This window comes from Trichomycterus rosablanca, chromosome 2, assembly GCF_030014385.1.
Source record: "Trichomycterus rosablanca isolate fTriRos1 chromosome 2, fTriRos1.hap1, whole genome shotgun sequence".
Classification (NCBI taxonomy): domain Eukaryota; kingdom Metazoa; phylum Chordata; class Actinopteri; order Siluriformes; family Trichomycteridae; genus Trichomycterus; species Trichomycterus rosablanca.
Genome location: NC_085989.1, coordinates 14,098,369 through 14,110,398, shown reverse-complemented (window position 1 = coordinate 14,110,398; position 12,030 = coordinate 14,098,369). Strand labels below are relative to the sequence as shown.

At 40.3% G+C, this 12,030-nt stretch overlaps 1 protein-coding gene across 1 annotated transcript; it reads right to left on the bottom strand.

Annotated features, from left to right (window-relative positions):
- Positions 1 to 1,089: 1,089 nt before the first annotated feature.
- tpbga (trophoblast glycoprotein a) lies at positions 1,090 to 3,605 on the bottom strand. The gene is made up of 2 exons (XM_062990164.1): positions 3,314 to 3,605; positions 1,090 to 2,199 (listed from the first exon to the last, which is right to left on the bottom strand). The coding sequence occupies exons 1-2, from the start codon at positions 3,574 to 3,576 to the stop codon at positions 1,338 to 1,340; spliced, it is 1,125 nt and encodes a 374-aa protein (XP_062846234.1). The 5' UTR covers positions 3,577 to 3,605; the 3' UTR covers positions 1,090 to 1,337.
- Between the last annotated feature and the right edge of the window lie 8,425 nt (positions 3,606 to 12,030).

Below are 12,030 nucleotides of genomic sequence, written 5' to 3'. Positions count from 1 at the left end.
TTGATAATCTCCCTCGATCTGGGGCCCCACACAAGATCTCATCCCGTGGGGTCAAAATGATCATGAGAACAGTGAGCAAAAATCCCAGAACTACACGGAGGGACCTGAAGAATGACCTGCAGAGAGCTGGGACCAAAGTAACAAAGGCTACCATCAGTAACACACTACGCCGAGAGGGACTCAAATCCTGCAGTGACAGGCGTGTCCCCCTGCTTAAGCCAGTACATGTCCAGGCCCGTCTGAAGTTTGCCAGAGAGCATATGGATGATCCAGAAGAGGATTGGGAGAATATCATGTGGTCAGATGAAACCAAAATGGAACATTTTGGTAAAAACTCAACTCGTCGTGTTTGGAGGAAGAAGAATGCTGAGTTGCATCCCAAGAACACCATACCTACTGTGAAGCATAGGGGTGGAAACATCATGCTTTGGGGCTGTTTTTCTGCAAAGGGGACAGGACGACTGATCCGTGTTAAGGGAAGAATGAACGGGGCCATGTATCGTGAGATTTTAAGCCAAAACCTCCTTCCATCAGTGAGAGTATTGAAGATGGAACGTGGCTGGGTCTTCCAGCATGACAATGATCCCAAACACACCGCTCGGGCAACGAAGGAGTGGCTCCGTAAAAAGCATTTCAAGGTCCTGGAGTGGCCTAGCCAGTCTCCAGACCTCAACCCCATAGAAAATATGTGGAGGGAGTTGAAAGTCCGTGTTGCCCAGCGACAGCCCCAAAACATCACTGCTCTAGAGGAGATCTGCATGGAGGAATGGGCCAAAATACCAGCTACAGTGTGTGCAAACCTGGTGAAGACTTACAGGAAACGTTTGACCTCTGTCATTGCCAACAAAGGTTATGTTACAAAGTATTGAGTTGAACTTTTGTTATTGACCAAATACTTATTTTCCACCATAATTTACAAATAAATTCTTTAAAAATCCTACAATGTGATTTCCTGGATTTTTTTTTCTCATTTTGTCTCTCATAGTTGAAGTGTACCTATGATTAAAATTACATACCTCTCTCATCTTTCTAAGTAGGAGAACTTGCACAATCAGTGGCTGACTAAATACTTTTTGGCCCCACTGTAAATGCATGTGTATGACAAGGCGGTAATAAAAAACTGAAAGCAGTGGAAATTAGTTACTTTAAGTGTTGCTTTGAATGGGTGATGAGTGTATAAACTGAAGATTTAAGTGTGTTGTGTCCTTGTAATGATAGCTCCTAAGACCATCAAAAAAAGGCAGTTCATAGGGTAAGTTACCATGTCCACACAGTGATTTTATCCATATATAAATGTGCTTGATTAGTGTTACAATTAGGGGTTTGATTGAAAAGAGCTAAGGTCCAATCTGCACATCTGCAGTGGTGGAGACCTGTGACAATCTGGGGTCAGAGTCAATCTCATAGCGGTAATGATATCCCTCCCAAACCTCTCTGCAGGTGTCACGCAAATCATAGACACGCTTTTTAATGCCTTTACGGTTTAGGTACAGCACAAAAAGAAACATGAAGCCCACAAAGCCCAACACAATTCCTAAGAATACATAGGATGTTTGCAAAACCATATTGGTGCTATCCCCTGTCAGATGACAACCCAGCTCCAATGTGTCCTCTGTCAGCAGAGACATGTTGCGCAGTTCAAATGGGAACATGCAGACCAGATGATCCACATCAACCACACGCTCATGTGAAGTATTTAGCCAAGTGGTAAAAGATTCAATTCCACAGGTACAGGTGTAAGGGTTTTGCCCAAGGTGTAGCTTTGCTCTTGGCATGCGATCCAACTCTGACAAGCCTTCCTCCTTAAAGTTCTTAAGGGCATTAAGACTGATATCTAGTTCATCTAGTTGTTCCAGACCCAGAAATGTCTCATTGTTGATAGATATTATAGAGTTGTTAGTTAGCTGAAGGTAGCGCAGGCTGCTTAGATAAGAGAAAATGCGAGGAGGTAGGTAGATCAGATTGTTGCTGGATAGGTCCATTTCAATCAGACTTTCCAGGCTGCTCCAGCGCAGAGCTGTAGCCAGGTCAGTGACCGAGGTGTGGTTATAAAGCGCCTTGCTGAGATTCAGCTCTCTCAGCACATGACTCTTTATTGTGAAGGCCTCAGGGTGGATCACCACCAGATGGTTACCACTTAGATCTAGTGATCTGAGGCTATGTAGGCTGGAGAAGGTGTAGGACTCCACTTCAGATATTCTAAACAAAAAAAGAGATAAGGCTTTACTCCAAAGCCTGTGTTTATTTACACACTTAAATTCTACTGACTTAGCCAAATTAAAACCAGACTAAAATAGGCCTATTATAAATCGTCACGTACTGATGTCTCAACTCCAGGCACAACTTGACTATTACATAAAAGTTTATTGACTTCCTTCCTGCAACCATTAGATTACTACGGAGCCCCTTAGAAGTCACAAAGGAAAAAAAAATATGTGAAGACAAAATCCGTACCCTCAGTTTAGTAAACCGTACCCTCAGTTTACTAATCTGTACCCACGGTTAAGTAATCCGTACCCTCGGTTGTAAACCGTACCCTCGATTTAGTAATCCGTACCCTCGATTTAGTAATCCGTACCCTCGGTTTAGTAATCCGTACCCACGGTTTAGTAATCCGTACCCTCGGTTTAGTAAACCGTACCCTCGGTTTAGTAATCCGTACCCTCGGTTTAGTAATCCGTACCCACTGATTTATAAACTGTACTCTCGGTTTTAAAGTCCGACCGCGGTCACGCTATCTGCGCTACAAGTTTTACTGTGCGCCTAAACCCCGTTTTACGGTAATACAGTTGCGAAGCATTGAAGAGGACGAAGCATCTTTTTACAGCTTAATATTATATATATATATAATATATATATATATTATATCTAATGTATAGTTTATCTAGCTGTAAAAAGATGATTTATCCTCTTCAATGCTTCGCAACTGTATTACCGTAAAACGGGGTTTAGGCGCACAGTAAAACTTGTAGCGCAGATAGCGTGACCGCGGACGGACTTTAAAACTAAGAGTACAGTTTACAAATCCGTGGGTACGGATTACTAAACCGAGGGTACGGTTTACTAAACTGAGGGTACGGATTTTGTCTTCACATATTTTTTTTTCCTTACGGACCCCTAAGGGGCTCCGTAGATTACTCTAATGCTGTGCAAGTAATATATCTAAAGTCTGGTAAACTGGTTGCGTACACTAACGTATTTCTAATTATGAGGAATCCAAATCTATAAATTACGTTACATACTGCAGTTTTAAGCGATAGAAGTCATTAATAATAGTATACGTATGTTTATATGCATAATGCAGTATGTTTACCTGTTGTTGCTGAGTGACAACGTCGTTACATTGTCGAGTCCCGTGAAAGAGTCTGGACCAATTCGTCCAATGTGGTTTCCCGTAATAAACAAAATCCTTGTGTAAGCAGGAATTCCAGTAGGTATATTTCGAAGAGCTTTAGAAACACATTTTACAGTTTGCGCGGCTTCAGAACATTCACAACCAACTGGACACAACGAAGACCGCGTGAAAGGTACATTACAGAGCGCGAGAAAAACTATCCACAACACGACGTTTGGCATTGCTGGAAAGTATACCGGACTTTAGATTAAACACATCAGCGGTATGTTATTAAACTAGACTGTATCTACTAAAACATGAGCAAAGTTTAATCACAAACTTTACACGACACGACTACGTTTAACGCCTGGGGCATCCCAGTTACGAACGAAAACAATTCTTGAAGTTTTAAGTCGCAGCATTTGGTCTACATGCGCTGGACAAATACAGTAGAAAGCGTTATTCAAATAGCACAAACCGTTTGTGTTTCTTCATATTTATGAATGATTGCATCGTGCTTTTAGCCTTCTTTGTATCTTAGCCCACGTGTAAGTAAAAGGCAGTCTATGATTAGCATGAGAAGGCGCCCCATCAGAAACCCCACCCCCTCCAACAATGAAATCAAAGAACCGCGCCATAGTGATGGAGGAACGACCATAGAAGAAATCGCATATTACCGTGCTAAATGTGTGCTTAAATAGTTGCCAGTTTTACCAGTAGTATTTGAACTATTTAGTAGACAGCATGTGTTTTCAGCAAGCACAGAACCCTCAATATGAGAAAATACAAACCCCATTAAAAAAAAAAAGTTTTGACATTTTGTAAAAAGTACTGTAATCAAAGCAAGGATCTGTGATTTGTTGTTATTTGCATGCTGCTTAATTGTCTGATTCTCCTCTTTAAGATTTACTATACATTTTCAAGGCAATGCGGACAGCTCTGAATTACAGACAGGACAATCACAACTCAATCACAAATCAGTCTGCAAAACTGTGCTGTTGTGGTGCATGCAGAATGAGGCCTGGCATTGTTGAAATAACCATGGACATCTTTAAAAAATATGTTACACTGGTGGCAGCATATCTCTCTAATATCTCGCCATGTTTTTTCTCTGCATCAGTGGTACCTTTACTCATACAATACTGTTTTAGATACATACAAAATGTTTTAGATTATTAAACTGATTTTAGTATTAGATAAAGATAAAACAAAAATTGTATTTATTGAATGGAAATGCTGTTTAGCCCTCCCTGGCCCTGTGTGCGAAAAGTAATTGCCCCCTCAGCTAATTCAATAAAATATCACTACTGGTGGAAGAGCATTTTTCTTACACCGAAAAATAAAAAAATTACCATTTGAAATCTTCCTAAAACCTGTCATATCTTAGTTTATCTGCAAGAGCATTACAATTTTTACTATAAAGTTACACCTGAGATGACTTTTATATAATAAGCAATTAAAATATTAGGCAGCACCACTATTTTTAAAAACAACACCAATTTTTAACCTAGATTTATATTTAGGTTTTCAGTCTTTGCTGTGATTAGCAACAGTATTAGCATTTGTTTTTAGACCTGAGACTTCTAAGTTTGTATCTGAAAAAGGTTATTACATCTTTTAACTCCTGCAGATGTTAAATATAAAGTAATTAAAGTCTTAAAGTAGAGAATCAATGTTCCTTTGGATGTATACAAATCCTGCACCCTTCATTCACTTTTGGTCATTGCAGGTTCATATACAGAGCATGAGGCTGCCACATAATATTAGAAAAGGCAGCCAGGTCTTTAGAAAGCCAGCAATGCTACATGGAGTAAAATAAAGAGAAAAAGAAAAAAACATTAGTAAAATATTTCAGACAGTAAATAGTTAACAGACAGCTCTTTTTAGACAGTTCTAGGCCTAATAGGCTTCTTTTTATTTCTTTCATAAATACAACACTACCTCACATTATCTCAGCCTTTCATTTAGGCACCATCTGGTTTATGCACCTGCTGCATGGTTGTTGACATTGCATCTACAAAACATACACTATTGACAAATGAATGTATTCTCCATCAACCATATATACAGAATGTAGATTATTGTAAGGACCAAGCACGTCCAGTAAATAGACACACTGAGCAAACTGTGATGCATCTCATTTTTTGCCTCTAAAGAGAAATAGGAAGTCTAGTTTAAAACTACACTCATGATAAACCAGTAAGGTTTAGGGTGTGATTTTACTTGTGAAATAACAGAAAGTTCTAATAAGTCAGTCAATAGACAAATTATGACTATGTAAAACTCTCAATGTTCTTTAATTTAATAAATATAATCATTCTGATAAGCTTAACAATCCTACTAATCATACCGTTTTTATTGTGTATTTAAAAAAAAACTCTATTACACAAATGTGTATTCATTTTAATGCTAACTTTAAATATGGTAGCTTTGTAATTGCATTGGGTGCATACTGAAAATCCTACTACTGTGCAAGCAGTTATATGCTATATGACCAAAAGGATGTGGACACCCATACTATTTATTAATTTTAGGTGTCCACAACACATAACATATGTCAATAATATAAAATAAATGTTGTGCCTAAAATTTTGCACCAAGAGTTTGAGGAAGTTCCTGTGTCCAAAGCAAGGTCCATAAAACATGGTTGATCAATTTGGTGTGGAGCTAAGAGTCCTGAACCCCTAAAAGATAAACTAGACCACTGATTGCAAGACAGACCTTCTTGTCCAACACCAGTGCTTTAAACTCGCAGCTCTTTGATTAATTGGACAGAAGTTTTAACAGACACACCTCATAATCTATTGGAAAGCTTTCCCATTGACACTTGAGCTAATCGTCTGGTGTCAACATATTTTTGGCCATATAGTGTTTAAAGTACAAAATGATCAGCATTACACTGATAATAGTGTCCAGTAGTATACAAGGGCCTAAGTTTTTTTTTTTTTTTTAACATTTTTTTTTTTTTTTTTTTTTTTTTATATTTTACTTTATTTGGCATTCTGCTGTAAAAGCCCAGTCGCCTCATGGTTTGATCTGCGTTCTGAGTGGCTTTTCTGTGATTTGTAAATTATCTTATCTTTTATATATATATACAGTATATATATATATATACAGTGTATCACAAAAGTGAGTACACCCCTCACATTTCTGCAGATATTTAAGTATATCTTTTCATAGGACAACACTGACAAAATGACACTTTGACACAATGAAAAGAAGTCTGTGTGCAGCTTATATAACAGTGTAAATTTATTCTTCCCTCAAAATAACTCAATATACAGCCATTAATGTCTAAACCACCGGCAACAAAAGTGAGTACACCCCTAAGAGACTACACCCCTAAATGTCCAAATTGAGCACTGCTTGTCATTTTCCCTCCAAAATGTCATGTGATTTGTTAGTGTTACTAGGTCTCAGGTGTTCATAGGGAGCAGGTGTGTTCAATTTAGTAGTACAGCTCTCACACTCTCTCATACTGGTCACTGAAAGTTCCAACATGGCACCTCATGGCAAAGAACTCTCTGAGGATCTTAAAAGACGAATTGTTGCGCTACATGAAGATGGCCAAGTCTACAAGAAGATTGCCAACACCCTGAAACTGAGCTGCAGCACAGTGGCCAAGATCATCCAGCGTTTTAAAAGAGCAGGGTCCACTCAGAACAGACCTCGCGTTGGTCGTCCAAAGAAGCTGAGTGCACGTGCTCAGCGTCACATGCAACTGCTGTCTTTGAAAGATAGGCGCAGGAGTGCTGTCAGCATTGCTGCAGAGATTGAAAAGGCGGGAGGTCAGCCTGTCAGTGCTCAGACCATACGCCGCACACTACATCAAATTGGTCTGCATGGCTGTCACCCCAGAAGGAAGCCTCTTCTGAAGTCTCTACACAAGAAAGCCCGCAAACAGTTTGCTGAAGACATGTCAACAAAGGACATGGATTACTGGAACCATGTCCTATGGTCTGATGAGACCAAGATTAATTTGTTTGGTTCAGATGGTCTCAAGCATGTGTGGCGGCAATCAGGTGAGGAGTACAAAGATAAGTGTGTCATGCCTACAGTCAAGCATGGTGGTGGGAATGCCATGGTCTGGGGCTTCATGAGTGCAGCAGGTGTTGGGGAGTTACATTTCATTGAGGGACACATGAACTCCAATATGTACTGTGAAATACTAAAGCAGAGCATGATCCCCTCCCTCCGGAAACTGGGTCGCAGGGCAGTGTTCCAGCATGATAATGACCCCAAACACACCTCTAAGACGACCACTGCTTTATTGAAGAGGCTGAGGGTAAAGGTGATGGACTGGCCAAGCATGTCTCCAGACCTAAACCCAATAGAACATCTTTGGGGCATCCTCAAGCGGAAGGTGGAGGAGTGCAAAGTCTCGAATATCTGCCAGCTCCGTGATGTCGTCATGGAGGAGTGGAAAAGCATTCCAGTGGCAACCTGTGAAGCTCTGGTAAACTCCATGCCCAGGAGAGTTAAGGCAGTTCTGGGAAATAATGGTGGCCACACAAAATATTGACACTTCAGGAACTTTCACTAAGGGGTGTACTCACTTTTGTTGCCGGTGGTTTAGACATTAATGGCTGTATATTGAGTTATTTTGAGGGAAGAATAAATTTACACTGTTATATAAGCTGCACACAGACTACTTTTCATTGTGTCAAAGTGTCATTTTGTCAGTGTTGTCCCATGAAAAGATATACTTAAATATCTGCAGAAATGTGAGGGGTGTACTCACTTTTGTGATACACTGTATATATATATATATATATATATACAGTGTATCACAAAAGTGAGTACACCCCTCACATTTCTGCAAATATTTTATTATATCTTTTCATGGGACAACACTATAGAAATAAAACTTGGATATAACTTAGAGTAGTCAGTGTACAACTTGTATAGCAGTGTAGATTTACTGTCTTCTGAAAATAACTCAACACACAGCCATTAATGTCTAAATGGCTGGCAACATAAGTGAGTACACCCCACAGTGAACATGTCCAAATTGTGCCCAAAGTGTCAATATTTTGTGTGACCACCATTATTATCCAGCACTGCCTTAACCCTCCTGGGCATGGAATTCACCAGAGCTGCACAGGTTGCTACTGGAATCCTCTTCCACTCCTCCATGATGACATCACGGAGCTGGTGGATGTTAGACACCTTGAACTCCTCCACCTTCCACTTGAGGATGCGCCACAGGTGCTCAATTGGGTTTAGTCCATCACCTTTACCTTCAGCTTCCTCAGCAAGGCAGTTGTCATCTTGGAGGTTGTGTTTGGGGTCCCAGTTTTCGAAGGGAGGGGATCATGCTCTGTTTCAGAATGTCACAGTACATGTTGGAATTCATGTTTCCCTCAATGAACTGCAGCTCCCCAGTGCCAGCAACACTCATGCAGCCAAAGACCATGATGCTACCACCACCATGCTTGACTGTAGGCAAGATACAGTTGTCTTGGTACTTCTCACCAGGGCGCCGTCACACATGCTGGACACCATCTGAGCCAAACAAGTTTATCTTGGTCTCGTCAGACCACAGGGCATTCCAGTAATCCATGTTCTTGGACTGCTTGTTTTCAGCAAACTGTTTGCTGGCTTTCTTGTGCGTCAGCTTCCTTCTGGGATGACGACCATGCAGACTGAGTTGATGCAGTGTGCGGCGTATGGTCTGAGCACTGACAGGCTGACCTCCCACGTCTTCAACCTCTGCAGCAATGCTGGCAGCACTCATGTGTCTATTTTTTAAAGCCAACCTCTGGATATGACGCCGAACACGTGGGCTCAACTTCTTTGGTCGACCCTGGCGAAGCCTGTTCCGAGTGGAACCTGTCCTGGAAAACTGCTGTATGACCTTGGCCACCATGCTGTAGCTCAGTTTCGGGGTGTTAGCAATCTTCTTATAGCCCAGGCCATCTTTGTGGAGAGCAACAATTCTATTTCTCACATCCTCAGAGAGTTCTTTGCCATGTTGAATATCCAGTGGCCAGTATGAGAGAATTGTACCCAAAACACCAAATTTAACAGCCCTGCTCCCCATTTACACCTGGGACCTTGACACATGACACCAGGGAGGGACAACGACACATTTGGGCACAATTTGGACATGTTCACTGTGGGGTGTACTCACTTATGTTGCCAGCTATTTAGACATTAATGGCTGTGTGTTGAGTTATTTTCAGAAGACAGTAAATCTACACTGCTATACAAGTTGTACACTGACTACTCTAAGTTATATCCAAGTTTCATGTCTATAGTGTTGTCCCATGAAAAGATATAATGAAATATTTGCAGAAATGTGAGGGGTGTACTCACTTTTGTGATACACTGTATATATATATATATATATATTATTAATTTTTTTATTTAATTTTTTTAATTTTTTTATTATTATTTATTTATTTATTTTTTCCCACGTTTTCCCCCAATTTTCTCCCCTAATCTAGTCGTGTCCAATTACCCTGATTGTGTCCTCTATACTGATTCGACCCCTCACCGCTGACTGAGGACGCCTCCCAACTGACATACGCCCCCTCTGGCACGTACAGTCAGTACAGACTGCATTTTTCACCTGCACGAGTCGAGTTCATACACCGACGGGCACTATATATGAAGGGCCACACCCCCATCAGCATTATTCCTCAGCCCTGTGCAAGCGCCATCAGTCAGCCAGCAGGGGCCGCAGTTGCACCAGTTATGAGGACCTACGATCCGACTACCCTCTTACGGTACCCTCTAACCCTATGAACAACAGCCAATCATTGTTCATGCAGCCGCCCAGCCCAGTCGGAAGGCAGAGCTGAGATTTGATACGATGTATTCGAAACCCCAACTCTGGTGCGCTAGCATACTTTACCAGTACGCCACCTGAGCGGCCAAATTCTCTTATCTTGAATATGGTGCATGCAAAATACTTGGAAATACAAGAAATTTGCAAAATCTATACCCCTACTTAAAAGATGCTTGAACAAAAAAGTGCCTTCCCTAAACTGTGCCATAAACTTAAGCGCCTATAACTCTGAATAGATTTTGTACACCTTTTAGCAATAGGTTTGGCTTAAACACCTAAACTCTCAGTAGGAGGGGTGTCCATATGTTTTAAACTAATTTATATTTAAATGTATTATACATAAAATCATTATTGTACGGAGCCCCTAAGGTGACATCCCCTAAAAAAAATATATGAAGGCACATATGTAATAACATTTGTCTTATACTTGACCTTATAGATTAGTCAATATATTAATGATGAAAGCCTGATTCTGTTTATTGATTTTCTAAAGCCTTTGACACTGTTGAACATAAATTTATTTTTAAATTTGGTGGGTTTTTTTTCTTTTTTTAGAAAAGATGTAACAACTCTTTATACTGATTGTAACAGTTCTGTTAAACTAGCCAGTGGGACCACAATCAGATTTTGTCTCTCAAGAGGTATTAGACAAGGCTGTCCCCTTTCACCTTATGTATTTTTGCTGATTGCACAAAGTCTTTCATGTCATATAAAAATGAGTTTTTTCCAAGGTATAAATACTTTTGGTAAACAACTGAAAATTTTTCATTAGCTGACGACACTGTGATATTTCTTAAAAATCCGGCCCACTTTACAGACTACAGAACAATGAGCTGTCCTTTGGGTTAAAACGTTTAAGGACCCCCGCTGTAAAAACGTATTATCTTTAAATACCCAGTAGGGGGCAGTATGACATCACTGTTACAGCCGTTGCACAGACGCAGAGCAGAGTTAAGCAGTAGACTAGAGAAAGCTGTATGTCACGGTCAAGATACAACATTTAGTCAAAGTCTACACACTCAGCATTCCTTCTTCTTTGGCTGAATTAAAGGAATTCTGCAAAGAACAGTTGGCCAAAATGTGTCCACAGCATGAAAAACTTTTTTTCAGGTATTAGAAGCATCTGGTTGCAGTTGTCACCACTAAAGGTACAACCAGGTTTTAGTTCAGGAAACTATGACTTTTCACATATATAGGTGTTGCACAACGCTTTTAAATAAATAAAATTATTATTAAAAACGGTTTCATGTTTTCTTGTCTTGGCCTTGTATTGCATTATAAATATGGATCTGAAACAATTCAGGCAAATTCCTTTTCATGGCATTGTAGATATTTGTTCATCATATGGGTTGAGGAAAACAATTACTTGGCTGCACAGCTCTAGGGACAAACAGATAATCTGTACATGTACAGTGTATCACAAAAGTGAGTACACCCCTCACATTTCTGCAGATATTTAAGTATATATTTTCATGAGACAACACTGACAAAATGACACTTTGACACAATGAAAAGTAGTCTGTGTGCAGCTTATATAACAGTGTCAATTTATTCTTCCCTCAAAATAACTCAATATACAGCCATTAATGTCTAAACCACCGGCAACAAAAGTGAGTACACCCCTTAGTGAAAGTTCCTGAAGTGTCAATATTTTGTGTTGCCACCATTATTTCCCAGAACTGCCTTAACTCTCCTGGGCATGGAGTTTACCAGAGCTTCACAGGTTGCCACTGGAATGCTTTTCCACTCCTCCATGACGACATCACGGAGCTGGCGGATATTCGAGACTTTGCGCTCCTCCACCTTCCGCTTGAGGATGCCCCAAAGATGTTCTATTGGGTTTAGGTCTGGAGACATGCTTGGCCAGTCCATCACCTTTACCCTCAGCCTCTTCAATAAAGCA

Coding starts and splice junctions, on each gene's coding strand:
- tpbga (XM_062990164.1), bottom strand. CDS start 3,576: ATGCCAAACGTCGTGTTGTGGATAGTTTTTCTCGCGCTCTGTAATGTA. Junction 2,200..3,313: donor TTGTCACTCAGCAACAACAG/GTAAACATACTG, acceptor TTTTTTGTTTAG/AATATCTGAAGTGGAGTCCT.